This window comes from Rhipicephalus microplus, unplaced genomic scaffold (genome assembly GCF_043290135.1).
Source record: "Rhipicephalus microplus isolate Deutch F79 unplaced genomic scaffold, USDA_Rmic scaffold_41, whole genome shotgun sequence".
Lineage (NCBI taxonomy): Eukaryota > Metazoa > Arthropoda > Arachnida > Ixodida > Ixodidae > Rhipicephalus > Rhipicephalus microplus.
The window spans coordinates 3507599-3528660 of record NW_027464614.1 but is presented as its reverse complement, the minus strand read 5'-3'; the positions used below and the strand labels follow the sequence as shown (position 1 = coordinate 3528660).

Genomic DNA, 21062 nt, shown 5'->3' with positions numbered 1-21062 from the left:
GCCGTGACAACACCCTTGTTTCGTGAAATAAAGGGGAACACTTGCAATCCCTGCAATGTAGGCACAGATTCGACGAAGGGTGGGCCTTCAGCGATGCCCTGTGATCCATTAGTCGGTTGTTCAAACATCTTCCAGTTTGCCCAATATAGCACCTACCACATGATAAGGGGATAAGATACACCGCACCAATTCCACACTCTACAAACGTTTCCCGGTGTTTGACCACACAAACATACCACTTTTTTTCTTTTCCTTCAGCTTTCCTATCCACCATTGCGCACACTCGGCCCAACTTATTCCTGGACGAAAAAACGACATTAACACCGAATCTATGTCCCACCTTTTTCATGCGGTGGGAGAAGGCATGAAGATAAGGAATGCACGTGTAAGGCAAACGTTTATCTATGCCCGCTCTGTCATTACCTTCCCGTTTTAGTTTCTTCAATAATCTTTCACTTAGAAGACCCAGCCTTCCTTCTGGGAAGTTCGATAACCTAAGCCTAGTAAGCTGGTCATGAAAAGCCTCCGACATCTGATGCGGGCACGATTTGCACAAAGCAGATTCGAGACACGAAGTGGCGACACCATTCTTGACCAGCTTTGAGTTACAGGAATGAAAATCAAGAATGGGCTTAATCGACCTCGGCGAATACCGCCAGCACGTGTGCTCCTGCCCAATCCTAATTTTCAAATCAAGAAACTGAATGCAGCCATCTTTCGGGACCTCAAAGGTAAATTTCAAACCCCGTCCTTTCTCATTAAACATTTTCAGCACATTGACCCTGGACCTGACACAGTTGTCCATTTCAACAAACACCAGATAATCATCAACGTATCTCATTGTCTTAAGCGCTAAACTTTCTAAGCCTCCCTCAAGGTCTCGATCTATCCTCCCCAAGTATACCTCACTCAGTTTAGGGGCAACACGGGAACCTATGCACACACCCGATTTCTGCCTATACACACCACCTTTCCATTCTACCAAAGTCGAGCGAAGATACATCGACAACAGTTCCAGGAAGGACGCAACAGAAACTCCGCACTCATTTTGGAACTGTAGGGCGTCGTTGTGGTCCTGTATGCAGTCTCTCACACTTTTCATCAAGGTTTCATGCTCCAACGAGTAAAAAAGGTCCTCTACATCTATGCTAAACACTGACATAGGCCCGGGGGGTACCGTCCTCAGGAACTGAACGACTTCCTCGGAATTCTTCACCCGAAAAGGATCCTGCACCTTTAGAGATGATAGGTGCTTTTGCAGAAATGCTGATACCAAACATTGCCAAGTTCCGCGTTCTGAAACAACCACCCTAAAGGGATGGCCCTCCTTGTGTGTTTTGACGGTGAAGAAAAGGTTCAGCAAATTGCCTTTCGCACCTCGCACCGCCGCAGCCAACCCTTCAAGCCTCAGTTGTTCCAGTAAGGCGACGGCCTTTTTCTTCACCTCCTTTGGTTTTTCTTCAACCCGCTTGAGGTTCTTGTGAACAGCTTGCATGCCCTTCTCAGAAAAAGTCCTCTCATACATGAGGACGAAACTCCCTTCCTTGTCAGCAACTAATGGCCTGATGCTGCTTGAACCCATGTAATCCACCAAGGAATTCAACTTGCACTTCCTTCCAGTGCTTCCACTGAGCGTAGTCACCACACCAGCTCCTTCGGCCACGCACCTTCCCCTTTCACCTTCCCCTTTCACCTTTATTTCACGAAACAAGGGTGTTGTCACGGCACAGGGATAGGACAGCGAGAGAAGTTGCGGAGGCTTTTTATATACACAAGTATGGCGACACGTGTGTTGCGAGGCCTTCGGTGACTTTGCACCAACTAGAGATTGATTATCTCACTGCCAACTTCTAATCTTTCACGTCATAGTTTTCTTTAGGTATATAAGTGTTTTCTTTCAATAAACTGTCAGTTGCTAGTCTGCGCTTGTGTGTGTGCCTTCTCTGTTTCTTGTCGATTTTTCGCGCAGTTTTGTAGTGATGATTTACCAACTCGCCCAGCGTTCAGTACTCTTCAGATATCTTGGCTCGAACGTGATCTTTACCATGGTCCAAGTCCCGAAGTCCGACCAATTCACAGTTGCGCACCTGTGATACAAGGTAAATACCCCCTGAATTGCTCGGATATCTAAAAAAATGTAGAATAACAGTCAGCTACGCGCAATATTTATGTACACTCCAAAGTATTCGCATTCTTCATAGACTATCGCTCCACCAAGAGGAATTCGGGAGCGTCCTTTCAAGGTTTATATAGGCTGATGCTCCCTCGTGTAGCTGTGCTACCTTCAGTGTTAACGCATAGGCGAGTAATGAACACTACCACTCTGCACGTCTCTTGCATCTGTGAGCAAACAGGACCCGCCGTGACACGATAAATCTGATTCGTTCTTGCGTTATGTGAAGCTTTCGTGAAAATACGTGGCAACTGGCGCTTTCGATGAAAGTCCTCAAATTACGCATTTCAGCTTGGCGAGGTTTTCCGTCGTCTTTTAGGCTAGTTAGGTATCATCGTCTGACCTATTAAGTCCAAACAGACCTTGTTTTTTTGTGTATATCGCATTCGTCAGTGCTTTTGTAGTGCATGAATTTCGCCTTTTACGCGAAAGGTCGCGCGGGCTCGCGATTCCTCAAAATGGCCACCTCTGAACCTCCTATTTTTGCACGTTTTTTTATAGACAGCAGCACATTGCGAGCGACTTGCTTGTTGACGGAATAGTAAAATTAGAGAGTGCTAGAACATTCTAGTACTCTCCAGCGAAATGTGCTCGACGCCCAGATAAACGTGGTGACGCGCTGCTGTTGCTGTTGTCAAGTCATTTGGCACAGGCTATTTCTCAGATTGCTTTAGAAGTTACGTTGAAAGAAACGTCTTGACGACGGTGATTTTTCGCTGAACGTAGAAGGCTGTCACCGAGAGTGAGAGCGACGGCCAACGATGAGCTGCGAACTCACAAGGAGCGAGTTGCACATGCCGTCCCCTCGTGCGTTAATAATTTTTCACGCTCCTAAGTCAATTTGATTGTATTTAACGTATATTTTCCGTTAGCTTGGTGAAAATAAAAGCATAGTTTTTCTTTTGCGTTGCATGTAGCGCAATTACTGTGGATATTATGGAGCGCCGGATGCTGCCAACACACTCGAGCTTCACCAGTGAATCGAAATGGTTACAGAGATGAAACAGGCAATTACGGCTACAGTCCAAGCACTTCTGCCAACTTCTCCTCTACTACTTGTAGCTTCCCAACAGGGTTGTTGCTCGACTAAATATTGCCATTTCAAAATTGCGAAAAGAATGCGTGTGTATTCTTTCCGGTATTGATATTTCGATCGCGCCTTTGGAACCTGCAACTTCCGAGTGCAGTGAACGGCGCACGGTTAGTGCCTGAATATGACTGTGACACACGCGCGACGTAATGTGACGTTAAATGCTCGTGCATCGTTGAAGAAGCAACTTCATGTTCCTGCCAGCGCAAGTAATGACGACTGCGTAATATAGGCTTGCAAACCTTCACCACGTCAAACATTCGGTTCTGTGCATCCGCGATGACGGTACTATCGCGAGGCCTAATAGTGCGGAAAATACGTCAGCAAGGCTCGGCACATACGAGCTTGGACACCCGCTCACTTCATACGTCAACTCTTGTAAGCGCAGCTTTCTGTAGCACGCATAGGAATTCGCAAGGCGTCGTTCATGCACGGCAACGAAGACTTTCACACCCACACCTCTCACGCCGGCGCAAATGTCCCTGTGGCGAGCTTTCATGGTTTTGGAGAGTATATTGGTGTCATGTAAGTTTCAGTGCACGTCATGACTTTATTTGGTGAAAGCGACAAGCTCCGTATGTCCACGCGCCTAATCTGTTGCTGTATTAACAAAGGAGTTGACCCTCCTCTGGGCGCCATCTTGAATCGTACAGCGCGCCACCTATTCCGAATTTTGTGTTACATATACGTACAATGCTGAAGAAAGAGACTTCACGTGCTTACTGTTTCATAGCACAGGTGATGAAATGTAGTTATGTCTTTAGTGCAAAGCATTCTCTCTCGCTGACTGCATAATTCAAAGATTGCGTTCCTGTGGTGAATAAATGAGCATATATGATTTTTATACATTGTAAAGAAGCATCGAGTATTTGGATGCAATTCTGGCACAGAGTCATAATCATCATCTTGTTTCCTCACATTAATTTTTTCGAAACTAGATTCACGCGAATACGCCGTGCGTGACAGGGAAGTGCCAGCACCGTGGCGATAAGTGATAACGCGAGGAAATTGCCCGAGGTAAATGACGATAAAGTTGTGTGATAGAAATACTCGCGAAGTACTCAATTTCTTTTACTCTGTAGTTGCTACGTACTGCCCGATTATTTTATCATTTTATACACAGCTAGGTGCTCTACCGCGTTACAACAAAGCAACATTGCAGTGCGACAAGAAGCCCTTGTATTGAACTAATCTTGAGCCTAAGCGCAGTTCATTTTCACTACAGACCTGCTAAGAACGAACAAACACGCAGTTAAAATAACAAAAACAAAATATTGTCGTTGTACAATACAAAAAAAATTTCACAATGGACACCTGCAAATACTGTTGTGAATCGAAGCCATGTTAGCATTAGGCATCGGAGGTTCCACAATTTTTACGTTGATTGATTGATATGTGGGGTTTAACGTCCCAAAACCACTATATGATTATGGGAGACGCCGTAGTGGAGGGTTCCGGAAATTTAGACCACCTGGGGTTCTTTAACGTGCACCCAAATCTGAGCACGCGGGCCTACAACATTTCCGCCTCCATCGGAAATGCAGCCACCGCAGCCGGGATTTGAACCCGCGCCCTGCGGGTCAGCAGCCGAGTACCTTAGCCACTAGACCACCACGGCGGGGCACAATTTTTACGTGCCTTTGTGACAAAATAATGTACAACTTACCATGTTCACTCTACCAATTTCGACTTATTTACCTGGGCATCCTTTGGTAATTCGGAAATGCAATGCCGCAGGATGGAACACGACTTCATTCTTAGTAGTGCAGTTATTTCACCGCGTGAGTGGTTCAGTGAATAAATGAGTAAACGTCTGAACGTGATGGAGTTTTTTAAAGGCGCCAGCAACAAAAAAAAAATCGCGAGCGCGAGTACCTTTAGCACTATATGTCTAGTCACCAAGTGCTAATCACAAGCTCATTAGTGCGGCGACATCCTTTTATGTTGGTCAGTGCTATTTGGCATAGGCGAAAGGTGATAATCGACAGAATGAGTCTGATTTCCGACATCTATGATTATGTGGAACCGGGAGCGACTGCCTGTGAATTAATGAGCGTCAGTTTAATTGACGCGAGAACAGGCTGTGTACCCAGGGGCAAATATGAACGTCCTTAATAACCTTCAGTGCTAAAGGGGTCAGTAACTATGAAGCAAATCGCTCATTTGTACGAATAAAAGACGCTTTCCCTAATTTACCACCTACCTTACACTAAAAGCCACCTACCACCTACACTTTTCATTATTGCCTACATTGAGTACGCGTCATCCCTCAAGACTGCTCTAGGCGATTACGTATTGAGCCTATACTAACCAATAGTTCTTTGAAGTTGTGTTGTGAATAATTTGTTACAAACCATGTTTTATTCTCACGGCATTTATCGTTGCATTACCACCCTCTGTAATACTTCTATTTTCCCTTAGTACAGTGCAAATAAACGAGCAGAATAAAAACAATACTAAGTTACCAAATTTAAAGGAACATGCTTTTAGTGTCGTGGTTCGAAAAGGGGAGTCAGTAAATTTATATAGCACATGCTCAGGCCTTTACAGACCAGCATTATCTGTAAACGCGTTCGCGTACTCATGCTCAGACATCCACTCTGAATCATAGCTTAAGTATCACTACGAACGTGAATGGGCGTATAAACGTACCAAGGATGTAACTGCAACTTTATTGGTGTGCTACTTATTTCATCAGCAAGGAGCTAGTACGCATTGTTCAAATGAAGGAGCAATTCATACGTGCACTTGAGATGGCACCCAGAAGCACGTTGGGTGAATCTTGTTAAAAAGTAAAAAGAAGCATTACGGAGTGTGGCTAGCTTTCCTCTAACGTTTCAACTTTAGTTGCAGATGTCGGCTTTGAAAGAAAGTTAGTACAATAAGACCAATGCTCTTAGCCAAAACTGTCTAGTGTAAAGTAGTTGCCTTGCCTCTACTGTTTCGGTTAAGCTTATTCTTTAACCCTTCTTAAGAGTTCCGAGTGATCACAAAAGTGCATACAATTTGCCAGAAAAACAACGTTTTCCTACCAGACGAGAAAGTGCCTGAAGAAATACAACTAAATATCATTTACACGCACAAACACGTACAACTACGTGACAATTTATACGATAAAAACCGAATCCGTTAGTTTTAATTTATTGCGGCCAATCTGATCCACAACTTTTTTCTTGCAGCTTAACAGCACTAGTAATTAGGATAAGCTTGAAAAGAAATGATGGTGTTACCAATTACAATGCACATTTATTATTTATGGTTAACTGCATGTTCGCTACGTTTGTACTGACAAAAAGGCTTTAGTTATGACAATGGCGTTCCTAATTTTAGGAGACAAAGAGTACTCAAGCAATCGATACGTGACCTTCGACAAAATCGGTTCAAAATTTTCGGCGTTTACACTTGTATACAGTGTAAAAGACACGCGGGAGTACTCGACAGACGCTGATAGCGAATGCTCAAGAATTAAGCCAAATTCTAGACAAGTTTCTTACCTGCAGTGCATCTCCGTAATTCTCAATTGTTCCTGACTCACTGTTGCATTTTTCTTTCCTGTTGAAATCATTGGGACCATACGGTACGGCTGGGTAACTTAACTCGTCGTAATTGAAGCTGCACCCCGCTGTTCCCTTTTTTATTTGCAGAGGACCAGACATGTGATTGATCACTACGTCCACGTACACTCTGTGGAAAGACAAGAAAAGGATTATAATGATTTGTTTAAGAAGTCTGTGAGAAATTATGCTGAGTGTGACGATGTTAAACGTTGAATTGTGTGCCAGTACGTGCGTGCCATTGTAATTGTGAAATAAGCGCTCTGTTATGACAAGAAAAGAGAGAGAGAGAAACGTTACTTTTATTTATGTAGAAAGCAGTTTAGTGCTTAGTAGGAGGAGAGAAGGGCTTGTTAACCTTGCCTATAGATTACACCAAGAGGATTTGCGCTCTTGGTCACTGTATATGATCGCGACGGGAGCAGAGTTGTGCACAGGCCAGCCATTATGTTCAATGGCTGCGCAGGGAAACCACTCGTCGGACGCACAGGAAACGAATATGGTGAGATGTCCCAGCGCGGGTGGTATGCTGCAGACTTACACACGCGTGCTGATCAAAATTGCTCTCTTACAGGTAATCAAAATATGGCTGCAAATTTTGACTGGTCGTAAAACGACGCGTACAAGGTCAATTCCCCAGTGTTTGGACGAATACGGCAGCAGTGCAGGGTGTGGGGCAGTGGCTCACATAAATGATTTGTGGGATTTAACGTCCCAAAACCACCATATGAATATGAGAGACGCCGTAGTGGAGGGCTCCGAAAATTTTAGCCACCTGGGGTTCTTTAACGTGCACCCAAATCTGAGCACATGGGCCTATGACATTTCCGCCTCCATCGGAAATGCAGCCGCCGCAGCCGGGATTTGAACCTGCGACTTGCGGGTCAGCAGCCGAGTACCTTAGCCAATAGACCACCGCGGCGGGGCGGGCAGTGGCTCCTACGCGAAGCAAATGTGCAATTTGAAGACAGTATTAAGGTGAATCGAAGGCAACGTTTTTGAACTAAAAGCAACGGAGTTAATTGAATGTGAATTAGGCGATTCAACCGTTTGACTTATTCGAAGGCACCATATGTTACCGAAGGTATAATGCTGCAGCGAGGCAGTAAATGGCTCTGCTAAGAGAAAAAGTGAGTCAACTTATCAAAGCATTCGCACTCAGAATACTCATGATTTGACACTAGGAATAGTGCGCGTCTATTGCTTACTCTTGAGAACGCGCCTAAAAGCTGATGATTGATTGATTGATTGGTTTGTTGGTTTATATGCGGGTTTTAACGTTCCTAAAATCATCATATGATTGTGAGAGACGCCGTAAGTGAATGGCTGCAGAAATTTCGATCGGGGGTTTCCTTAGCGACCCGTGTGCCTAAATTAGGTGTATACACCTAATTTAGGCACGCTAGTTGACAACATTTTGTCTATCAAAAATGCAGCTGCCGCAGCCTCTATTCAATCCCGCCACCTGCAGTTGAGCAGCCGAGTACCTTGACCACTAGATTACTGCCACGGGGCGCTGAAAGTTGGGTCGCTGAGCAATGTGAATGGGAAATCAACGTTTATAACTGATGAGCACACCAATTGCATACCTGTTGCTAAACAAACATGTCATGACTGATCGAATGGGATTTTAATTTATTTGACGCTGCCTGGCGCTCAGGATTGCCATAATTGGCCGAACTGTGCCTATTTGGCTACTTTTCCGGCAATGGCATGAACAAAAAAAAATCACAGCTTATCCACCGAACGATTGATGATGGGCGGGGCGAAGCATTGGAGGTTTTCAGTGTTAAACCATGAACCATCCACGAATATCACCCACTACATCATCATAGACGGGACAAACACTGTATACAGAGTGCCCCACGCAACTTTAGCCAGAGTTCCAAATTATGCCGCAGCACGTAATTATGACGTGATCAAATGTATGTTCCTCGCCGTTGCCTGGAGTTGGTCAGGCTATTTCTTATTCTCAGATATTGTTTAATTAGATATGTTTAATAACCAACTTTTCAAGAAACGAAGATAAATAAAATTTTTAGTGAAGAAGTTGTAGATCGGTTTGCGAAACGTCCGATTAGACAGTTTTGAACTCTATATCTGCTAGGTATTAGTGTTTTTCTGCTAAATGCAAATGCCTGCGAAATAAAAAAAAATACCACGTGACAAACCCGCTCACGCGTCAGTGTGCACAATGATTCTAATGCTCCCTAACGTACTGCGTACGAACGACACGCTTCCCTTGCGCTGGTTCATGACAGCAATAAGCAGTCACAGCGGTTGTCGTTTGTGTGACTGATAGCAAAACGTGTTCATCCTAAAGCCACCACCATCCCTGCGGCCCTGCCGAGACAGCACAATGGGGCAAATGCTGTTGTGGTTCGTCTACGGAACGTTATGGAGCACTAGAATAATTACGCGCACTGGCGAGCAAGCGGGTTTGTTACATGGTATTTATTGTATTTCGCAGGCATTTGCAATTAGCAGAAAAACATTAATACATAACAGACATAAAGTTTGAAACTTTCTAATCGGACGTTTTGCAAACTTCTCTACAACTTTCTCATTGATTTTTTATTGCTCTTCGTTTCTTGAAAATTTTGCTAATTAAACATATCCAATTGCACAATGTTTGAGAACACAAAAATAGTCTAACTCCAGGCAACGGTAAGCAACATGCATTTGGTCGCATCGTGATTACAAGCTCCGGCATGTTTTTTTTTTTAACTCTGGCTAAAGTTACGTCGGACACCCTGTATAGTTACACAAGAAATTTTATTATTCGTAAATGGTAGCTATAAGTAATTTTCGCTTCCTCTTCATTTAAACGGCTTTGTGGTCCGTAAATTGGCGGATTGGTAATAAGGAGCAGTGAGCAGTTTGTAAATGCGGAACTATAGGCGGTCGCGTATAAACAAGGAATCAGCACAGTGGGACAATCTATCATTTTTCAACGCGCACCTGGATACAAGAACACTCTTAATCAGATCCTGGTTAAATGCTGGCGATATTCAGGAAATCAGACGAAAAAATGCCTGCTTTCCTGGCTATACCTATTCCTTTAGGCGGGACCTGATTAAGAGTGTACACGACCATCTTACATTTCAAATTGGCTACCTCTCAACAGTATTTGCTTTATGGTCGGTTAAGGGGTGGATCGGTAATGGGGCGTAGTGGGATGTTTGCAAGTATTAAGTAGGAGACAAAAGTGGGTACACAGGCGGTCAAGTACATGCATACAAAGGACGGGCAAACCCACACCTTTAGAAGCTTCGCGCCTTAAAATTTCAGCCGGTTGGGGGCTATTTTTATTGCTATCTGGTCCCCCCCCCCATCGAACTGACTTTTTTCAATCCTGTGGCATCACTGCCGCTTCTGTTCGAGCATGCGTTGTAAAACATGACGGCCAAGGCGTGCTTCGAAGTCTCACAATTTAATTCGGCGTTTTTTCTCTTTCTTCTCGGTTCTAACCTCTTCTCGGCTCAAGTAACGATGCGCACTGGCCCAGCATAACCTACAGTGGCGGTCAAAATAATACAAGCTAGAGGAGCATTTCGCGAAACTAAAGTAAAAACAGCACCGCGGTGCCTTCTCACGGCATTTAGCGAAGCTCGAGAGGGCGTGCTGCCCACGCACATACTTTTTACACGAGACCGCTATTTCGCTCGCTTCAAGGGAGCGCTCACCCGAACGTACGTACACTTCCACCAAAAGGCTCTCATAAATAATCATTTAAAGACTTTTTAGCACACATGCGTGGCCACTTTCAGCAAGATTTACTAGCTTTCGCTGCAGCTGGCTGCTTTTTTGGTGGGTTGGTTCTGTTTTTTTACCAATCCTTCTATTTTCGACCTGGCGATTCCGGCTCATCCCTCTACTTCTCAGCGAGACCGTGACGTTGCTTTTGAACTCACGGCTAGCAATGGAAACAGCTAGCAGTGATTGCAAAATCTACCTGTCACTATCAGGAATACTTGCTTTAAAATGATTGTAACAGTCCTAATATCTTTCCCGACGGTAAAGGTATTTGTAACACCAAGTTCACGCCTTACAGTGGCGTCTGATGCGATCCTGGTAATACCACGATGTTTTTGCATCTATAAAATAAATGTTCAGCCAAGGTCAAAAGAAAGCAACGTCCGTTTGCGCATTCACCTCACGCCTGCCTCGTTGCAGCGACGAACCATGTCACGAAACTGCGTCTCGTTGCCGCTCCGAGTACCGATTTTGTAACTGACAGGCTGGTACCGCTCATACCATGGTCGTTTCACTGGCTCTCCAAAGACGATGCCGTGCTCGTTTACTGGCGATGTCTGTTTGAAATGGACAAAGTGATAACAATCGCATCATTATTCATTTGCAGTAAAAAGAAGAAATAGTACTCACTTCAAAGAATTTGATATATAGCTCTATGTAATTACAATCTTTGAGCGGTGTAACCTGAAATCTGTAAAATTGGTTGATCACTGGCTTATCCACTCGCCGTAAATATTGCTTACGATCATAGAACGGGATAGGTCTTTCGCTGTGTTGTAGCAGTGGTCACGGGGCTTGGCTAAGCTAACCCTTTGGTTGCTGGACTGATCCTGGCCGTGGTGCTCTGACTGTCTTTTGTAAGCTCATCTTGAAGAACATCAGATGGCCTGAATTCTTTGAGCCCTTCACAACGGCGTATCTCATACCCACACCGTGGTCTTGTAATGTAAAGTCCCGAATATTATTATAATTGAGGTCTCTTGATCGACAGCATTAATTTGGCATCTCTAGTGAATAATATAAAATAGCAGATAAGCATTTTTCTCTTAAGTAAAACTACCTAAACGTCATTACCATAGTCTTCGTGCGGCCGCCTAAATAAGAACTTTTTCAATATGGATTAGAGGAACCTGTTGAAAGTTTTGAAAAAAAAGTGTATTTTTATTATTGATTCTCGGTGAAACAACGCCCACTATCAGAATTTCGGTAAGTTTGTCCTAGGGAACCTCGTCCCCCTAGCTACGGGCCTGCTTTCTTGAGAGCATATCGTTGCCACAGTGGCAGCGACGGACACCTTACTTGACATCACTCACCGTAAAATTATTTAGAGAAATCATTTTTGTGCAGCGCGTGTTAGCTTTATGTTTTCTTTAATTGGCTTCGGGTCGTCCTTTATATGTCATTAGCAATTTTGATTACTGTTCACGTAGATTTAGCAACTACGTTGCGTGGGATTTGACGCTGCCTTTCACACAGTGAGAGCGAGCGGATGGTCTTCAAACGTGCTCAGTGCAATAAATGGCGCTCTTGCGCAGACGTAGGTAATGACTTTACGGACGTTGGGTACGTTGAACGAGCTAGAACTCATAATTGTCGGAAAGATGTCTTCGCAGCTGCATAGAAGCTTGCCACTGAATAGAAAAGCTACCTCGCTATTTTCAGATATGCTTCTTTAACTTATAGAATATTTTGGGCAATTGCAAATATTGTGGGTTATGTTAGTACAACTATATAGCCTGAAAACGGTTTTTTTTTGCTATGAAATATTTCTGGACTCACTCAGTGACGCTACTGCTGAATTTAGCAAGGCCATTCCAAATCAGATATGCATATGTACTCAAGTTGAGCACGACATATCGTGGTGTACAATTTGTAGAAGACTTTAGAAGAACCGGATTCTTGAGAGATGTTGAGACAACAGTAAGAGAACGAAGGCCTCACATCGCAGCACATTTAATGCAAGTTGAAAAAATTCAGCATGCTATCAAAAAGAACACCAAGTTCCCTGATCTCATAAAATTTACATAACGACACAGTATTGACAGCATAAGGAATGGAAACGTTGGACGTTTTGCGAGATACAACAACAACAATAATAATAATATTAATAATAATATTAAAATTAATAATAATAATAATAATAATAATGATGATGATGATGATGATGATGATGATGATGATGATGATGATGATGCACTCATATAATTCTGACATGGTCGAAAATATCTGCCCACATTGAATGAAATGCTAGTATTCAGGTGCGCGAGTGTGCACCTGAATAGTGCGCGCAGTTTGGTGGGTATGTACCGGCATACGTATCTTATAGGTAAATGCACTACAGCGTTGGTGTTAAAAGGATATGTTTGCAAGTAGTTTTAATCATTACGCGCCTGCACAGAAAGGGGCTTGATTGATTGATTGATTGATTTGTGGGGTTTAACGTCCCAAAACCATTATTTGATTATGAGAGACGCCGTAGTGGAGGCCTCCGGAAATTTTGACCACCTGGGGTTCTTTAACGTGCACCCAAATCTGAGTACACGGGCCTACAACATTTCCGCCTCCATTGGAAATGCAGCCGCCGCAGCCGGGAATCGAACCCGACACAGAAAGGGGCTGTTTACATAATGTAGAGTTTGGCGTAGGCATCACGCCAGCCCACAAAAATGTGTCATACTGATTGTAATCGCAAGGCAATGTTTAAGCTAATGCTGATGACGGCACGTGCGCATTAGTGACCTCGACCAATTAGTGGCACACCCACACCAAATAGAAATTTTGTGAACTCAGCAGCCTACAGTAAATGTTGCTATAAAGCTTCAGCATTTCATTACATGGTCCATTATTGTGTATCACGTGTGAGTCAGTTGCACCTTTCTTAACGTACACGTGTATGACGCGAGATTTATTTGACGCTTGCACACATTACACGAAAATAATTGTTTACTAGTGCAATCATAAAATTTTCGATAAATGTACTACGTGCACAGCCAGGAACATTATACGTAGCCAAAGGAAACGCAAGATGTAATTTTGCAATAAATTAGTACAACTTCCATCTAGAATGTAATCATAATAGTGCCTGCAAGTTGCATTTACGTAAGTTCTTTTTTGTTTTTGAAAGTACTCCCTTAAACATTGCACTGCACATGTAAATATGGGAAATGGCAACTGAAAGCAATCGCAGATGAGGGGTCAACAGGATTAATTAAAATCTTGCTATATGAAGGGAGCATATAGCCATCAAAACCTTCAAATAATCAGAAATTTTGTCTACCGATGTGGAAGCTCAACGTGCACTGAAAGTACTATTTCTTGTTGCCACTCCAAACAAGGCATTAATGTGAACAATCAAGGTTGCATGCATTTTGTTTTTACATAATACTTTATAGGATTGCTCTATAATATTAGCGAGGTTCGGAAGCTTCAATACGTTTGTGACCTGACACGATTCCTTCCTCGTATAACATGTCTGCTCTCGAATACATTATTTACGTCGTATTAATTGCAACTTATTGTTTCAAACCTAAATGTCATGAAAAATGTGCGAGTTAAATTAAACGAATTCATGCATGTATGCATTTAACTGAGTTGCAACTATCACTTACACAAAGCTGACGTGAAATTTCGCTTTTTTTGCATGGCAGAAGCAACATATATAATTAATACTCCTATTGTTGTAGAAAATAAGCAGGTCAGCTTTGTGAACAAATTGTTATATATTGCAATCCGCATAAAAGTGTGATCATGGTGCTAAATGTACACAAGGTTCATTCCTTATAAGGGAGCACTTTCACATATAAGGATTCACTTGATATGTTATATATGGTGTGGCCATGCATTATTATGGCCGGATTTGACTCCTTTTATGGGCCAACCGCGTCATATATGGCTGTATATAACCCCATACATAAACCGACTCCGCCAGATATACATCCGTAGATGGTATATGGAAGCCACATATGCTGAGATATATGCTTATATGTGGCCACATATAACCTATATATCAGCCATGTATGGCAGATATATATATATATATATATATATATATATATATATATATATATATATATATATATATATATATATATATATATTTGAAGGTATGGGATATGGCACAACGGGAGCGTTGTCAACAAGGAAAAATATATTTTCCAACAGTTTAAGGAGGGGTCCTCCCTTCATCAGGGGATGAGTTTTACTGACATGAACTTCCAAGTATAACTCATCCCCTAATGAAGGGAGGACCCCTCCCGAAACTGTTGGGAAATAAATATATTTATCCTTGTTGACAACGCTCCCGTTGTGCCATATCCCATACCTTCACGAAGACTAACTGGCCCATTCAATTATTACTCCCACTGACTATATATATATATATATATATATATATATAGGCAGGCATGGTGGTTGAGTGGCCGTAGCGTTGCATATAGTCTAGTAGATCCTCCGTGAGCGGTCACAACGTGGTTTATTTCGACGTTTCGGCCTAGAGTCTGGCCTTCATCAGGCCAGACTCTAGGCCGAAACGTCGAAATAAACCACGTTGTGACCGCTCACGGAGGATCTACTAGACTATATATATATATATGAGAAAGAAGTGTATACTTAGGGCTTGTTTTCCGTGTTTGGACACAATATTAATCAGATCGAACGCGGAATTCGGAGGTCGTAGGTTCGATTCTTGCTCACGGCAAGTTATTTTTTCACCCACATTTCTTTCTTTCTATTTAATTTAAAATGGTTCTAAGAACTTCGCCTATACATTTCTTGGCAATACTGTCTGCTAGATCTTATGTATATATATATATATAATATATATATATATATATATATATATATATATATATATATATATATATATATATATATATATATATCCTGAGAAAGAGATGCGGAAATAATGAGTGCGTTAGCAACTTGCCTGAACACCACCATAGCCGCGCGGTCCAAGGAATGTCTCGCATTCTTCGGCAATGTCATCAAACCTCCACTCGAACAAGTGCACGATCACGCTTCGACCGGGAGCCATGTTTGGCTCCTTGTTGCTTCCATAGACGCTGTTGCAGAAGATCCACAGCGCAGCAGTCAACCGTGTAATCTCAGATGGCCCCATCAATTTGTTTGAGCGCCGCCGTTGTACACTCCTACACAGAGATCGAAAACCCGATGTTGAACTCGTTTTGTAAACGCGTTTTTGCTTGCTTGATTACTTGTTTTTTTGTTTTTCCTCCAGACGTCTATCCCGAGAAAAAACGTGCGATTTATTCTTTGTTTTCTTCGATCTGTAAGCTATACCTGCAGATGTCTCTAGGTTTTCAGTGAGAGACGTCAACCATTCCGCCGTAAAATGCGATCGTACTCTCCAGGTGCCCCTTTTCAAGGTATTCTGGAGTGTTGCGGACAGGCTTCTGCTTATCGCAACACGCGTGTATCAGTTATCACTGAGAGACTCATATTATCTTCACCTGGGTGTGCGTTTCTGCCTCGTGATTCGATAACGATTATCAATTTGGCAACCCCCTGCGGCGGGATGCCTCTCTTTTGTGCAAAATCGTAGAAGTAGAGGAAAAATAAACAAGTATAATAAACTATTTAAAATAGCTTTCTTCTGCTTGTTTATTTTTTCTCTGCGATGAACCTCCTCCAGCTGGCTCACTTTATTGAAAGCTCTTAAGGCAAAGCTTTGTTTCGCTTCTGTCTGTCTAACCGGCGGACACACATTATCTATACGTTCAACCATGCTTCTGGAAATACAAAGGAAATAACGGACACAAAACGAGGACGTGACCATATTTCGGGTTATCACTCGTTTTCCCCTGCCGAAATATTGCTTGTGTTCTCATTATTCATATGATTGGATTCAGACTTTATCAGGTACTTCCTTTTATTAGGGTCTTGAATGACAATAACGAAGCTCTTATTTGTACTCTAAAGCAAGTTACCAAGCACTTAAACTGTACCGCGACAAATATGAAGCATCCGTAACAGAACGCAGTGCATTGATGATTCATAGCATTCGGATAACTGCTTCAATAATTGTCTACCGAACTCTTCTTAACTATTTTTATTTCAAGTATAAACAGCATTATTATACCAGATAAATACTACGGGTTGCTGCTGTAAGGTTTTAATTTGGTATTGAGGGTGTATGCACATATTCACAACCAAAATACTTTTCGCAGATCCCAGCTACCTTGTGAGTCGATGTTATAAGCATGCGCATGCAACGTGAATGTGTTTAAAGTATTTATTGAGGGATTCATTATATAGTGGAGCCTAATATATGCACAAGTCGAAGCCTAGAGACGCGCTGAACAGACTCATCTGTTTTATATTAGCGGTTGTTTGCAGTTTCAAAATGATGCAACATCCACGTGGACATTAGCAACACCAAAAGCGGTAAGCTGATATAAAGCGCTCGTGTTCGCGCTGGCACTCACGAGGATGGTAGCCCTTAACACTGCTACGCAAATCTATTTCAGCGGATGGCGCTTAACTATAATGGAGGTGAACACGACATGACGGCTGGATCATAGGAGTGCATATATAATGTTTGTAAAATTATACAGCCGCTATGGCAACCAGAACTGACGTTTCATGAACATTAGAGTCTCTTTGCAAAGTGTTTTTTAGGTCTGGCGTGGCTGTATGATAGAATACTTGATCGCCACAAAGAATTCCAGGATTAGATTCCTGCTGTTTGCATTCGTTCGGTCAGTGCTGCCTATTTAAGCCTTTTTTCAACACTGAAGAGTTAAAATTGACTATGCGAGTACGGCATTGATATCATTAGCTAAAGGGCCAAGAGAGCTAAAAGTCAATAGATACATAGATAGATAGATAGATAGATGGATAGATAGATAGATAGATAGATAAATAGATAGATAGATAGATAGATAGATAGATAGATAGATAGATAGATAGATAGATAGATAGATAGATAGATAGATAGATGCGCAGATAGACGCCAAAAAGGTTTGCAGTACACAAAGAAATGATTGGAATTTAAAATACCAGAGCGTTTTGTTTCGTCCCAATGATTGTGACAATACATACTTCGTAATGTACTGGAACAAATATTGAAAAAACAAATCTCCACAAATACACACACCAAAAAATGCAGTTGTTCTAGTACGCGAAAACATTCTTGTAAGAGATCACTAGTTTGTGAGTACTCTATTGCATTGCATTGTTTTATGGTTTGCGGCAAAGATGTTCATTTTCTAATATGTTGCATGACACATGATGTTCTCTTGAACTTTGAACGTTTGTATTACATCGTTATTTCAAATAATATCAAAGTTGCTTCAGTCTTAGTACACACAGGTACGCCAAGAAACAGGAAGGGGGGGCATAAGCACGGGTTCCTTCAAATGAATTGCATTTCAAGTTTCGCCCGGGTATGCCCATGAAATGATGGTTCAAATGAACAGAAGCTAACTTTAACGTATCCGGTGCTAGCTTTGTGAAGCATATCAAAAATAAATCCCTGAGAGTGGCCGTTTGAGAACATGGTCCATGATTCTCGTTCGTCCAATTACTGGTTCTGTTGTTTTCTGCACGTGTTATGAAAAAATTTGTCCCCGTCTGTGCTTATATTGTTTAGCAAAACTCGCCCTCTTTTGAGACCTATGTAGCGTATGCTTGTACTTGGAGTGACACATACTCGTGTTCAATATTTTTGTATGTAGGGCGTAGTTATCGAGAATTTCACACTCCGTGGTTCTATTGCACACAATAAAATGGTTACGTTCCTTTGAACGTTTGTATTACACCGTTATTTCAAATAACATCAATGTTGTTTCAGTCTTAGTATACACATGTGCGCCAAGAATCACGAAGGGGGGGGGGCATAAGCACAGGTTCCTTCAAATGAATTGCATTTCAAGTTTCGCCCGAGTATGCCCATGAAGTGACGGTTCAAATAAACAGAAGCTAACTTTAACGTATCTGGTGCTAGCTTTGTGAAGCATATCGAAAATAAATCCCTGAGAGTGGCCGTTTGAGAACATGGTCTATGATTCTCGTTCGTCCAATTACTGGTTCTGTTGTTTTCTGCACGTGTTATGAAAACATTTGTCCCCGTCTGTGCTTATATTGTTTAGCAAAACTCGCATTCTTTTGAGACCTATGTAGCGTATGCTTGTACTTAGAGTGACACATACTCGTGTACAATATTTTTGTATGTAGGGCCTAGTTATCGAGAATTTCACTCTTCTGGTTCTATTACACACAATCAAATGGTTACGTTCCTTTCGCGTAGCCTTGTTCCCTCCTCTGTGTGCTTCGTGTAAGCAACACTGACACCTAATTATGCACCGTCATTGTGCCACACCTATACTTGCCTCTTTCATGTGCCCACACTGTGCACGCACCCATCCTATTCCTGTGTTGAAAAATGACAAATATTGAGTGATGCTACTATTTGGTTGTTCACTCTGTCTGGGCTCAGAGGCTACGAGCCTTATGGACACGAAAAATTTCGACTAATGAAAGAAGTAACCGTTGCTGACAGCGCAGCACCAGCACGAGGGTGAGCCACAATTTACGAGACAAGGGCTTTAGTAATTATTACGCTGGCCTCGTAAGCTATGATGTAGCACTAACAGCTTCTTTGCAACGCACAATGTTTCACCTGAACAAAGGATAGGAAGGCATTCATACAACCAATTTATCTCGGCTAGAATTTCACAGTTTCATCGGCACTGACTCTGCGATGATATTTTAACAATGTACACGCCTCGTCAGCATGCGCGACGAGATGTATTGCTCACAGGTAGTTCACCCACAAGTATGAAATTATTTTGCCAGCCTGCTTTGCTTTTCATTCATGTTTTACGACGGAGGCTGAGGACCTGGAATACTCACGTCAGGGTCGCTTTATCATGAGGGAATGTGCGTGCGTTTGTAACTGCAAAGTTATTTAAATGACCTTCAATAGAAAATCTCAAAGGCGAGGTGATGAGTGTGATAGATTTGGTTAACACAACATCTACGAGATACCAATGGCAAACATAGCCGGGAAAATTTTAAGAATCAATAATAACGTACACGCCTCGCGACTAAACGAGATGTGGAGCTCTTCGCGACGATGACACCAACTCTGAATAATGTAAACAAACCTACTTCTCAAGTTTTTGTTGGCTGGTTGCTGGCACTTCAACTCGGCAAGAGTGTGGTACGAAAACCACGAAGCTTCATTCACGAGTTGACAGAAATTCCATTGGCAGCTTCGCGAAGCGTTCAGTAACCACAAACAGAAAGAGAGAGCAGAGCAGGCACCTTCTTCGTGGTTTCAAATGCCGAACGAGAGCGTCGTTGTGTTTGTAGAAGAGATGTCGCGACTGTTTCAACGGGCTGACCCCCACATTCCAGAAGACAAAAAGGTGCGCCTGCTAATGCGAGGCGTAAAGGAGCAGCTTTTCGCGGGCCTTGTGCGCAACCCTCCTACGACTGGGTCGGAGTTCATACGTGAAGCCACAATTATGGAGCGCGTGCTTCAGCAGCGGCTGTCGCAGTGTGAACGTTAGACGGCCATGTCCAGTACATGCTCGCTTGTAACAGGAGGTGATAACAGGGAGGCCCTCACAGAACTCATACAGCAAGTTGTACGCGATTAACTTCGGAAATCTCATGCATCGTCCTCTCCGAGTATCGCTGCTCTTACGGACGTCGTTCGTAACAAAATCAGGCAGTTCGTTCATTCCTCACCACCATCTTAAGTCGAACCTCCCACGCTTTTCTACGCGGATGCCCTACGCGTCTCTTCGCCATCGACGGCACATTTCGTTCATCCACCTGCCCGCACCCTCAGACGCTTTCCAAGCCCAGCCCATCGCCTGCCTTCTTTACCGATATTTGTCCTGGCCCGCGGAAGTCCATCGTCTGGCTTGCACCCGACAATCGTCCTTTGTGCTACCATTGTGACGAAGTTGGACACATGTACCGCGACTGGTACTACCTACGAATAGGCCTACGCGAATTCCACCCAGATGCCCGTTGTTCCCGCTATGGTGAGCGCCTGCATGAAATTTCGGATTACTTGGAAGGTAGCCGTCGCGCTCCTATCCCGCCACGACGACGGTCACGGTCACCATCACTTTGTCCGTCCACATAAACGCACCGCCCCCGACCCGCCTTTGGGTCCCCTGGTGTCAGTGGTGCAAGCCCACGCCGGGGAAACTGTGAACGATGACGTCCGGAGGTGAGGCCGCTGTCACGCGAACCGACAAATACCCTCCGCCGCTGCCTTAAGACATGTCGTTAAAGCCTGTTTCTAAAACCATCAACAGAACGTCCGCTGCCATTACCATTTCCGTCGATTGGTATCTGGTGACTGCGCTTGTCGACACGGGAGCTGATTACTTAGTGATGAGTGCTTCATTGGCCACCCGTCTACACAAGGTGCTGACAGCGTGGTACGGCCCTCAACTAATCACTGCTGGAGGACACCTCGTATCCCCTATAGCAAGGTGCACCACCAGAC

At 43.1% G+C, this 21062-nt stretch overlaps 1 protein-coding gene across 1 annotated transcript in view; it reads right to left on the bottom strand.

Moving 5' to 3' along the window:
* The window catches only part of LOC142786992 (pancreatic alpha-amylase-like), a 52303-nt gene extending 36374 nt beyond the window's left edge, over positions 1-15929 (bottom strand). Inside the window, exons 1-5 of the mRNA XM_075884610.1 lie at positions 15498-15929; positions 10973-11130; positions 6758-6947; positions 2011-2087; positions 776-782 (exon numbers count right to left, since the gene is read on the bottom strand). Coding sequence (XP_075740725.1) covers positions 776-782; positions 2011-2087; positions 6758-6947; positions 10973-11130; positions 15498-15689 — 624 coding nt within the window. The 5' untranslated portion in view covers positions 15690-15929. The remainder of the gene's footprint in view (positions 1-775; positions 783-2010; positions 2088-6757; positions 6948-10972; positions 11131-15497) is intronic.
* Between the last annotated feature and the right edge of the window lie 5133 nt (positions 15930-21062).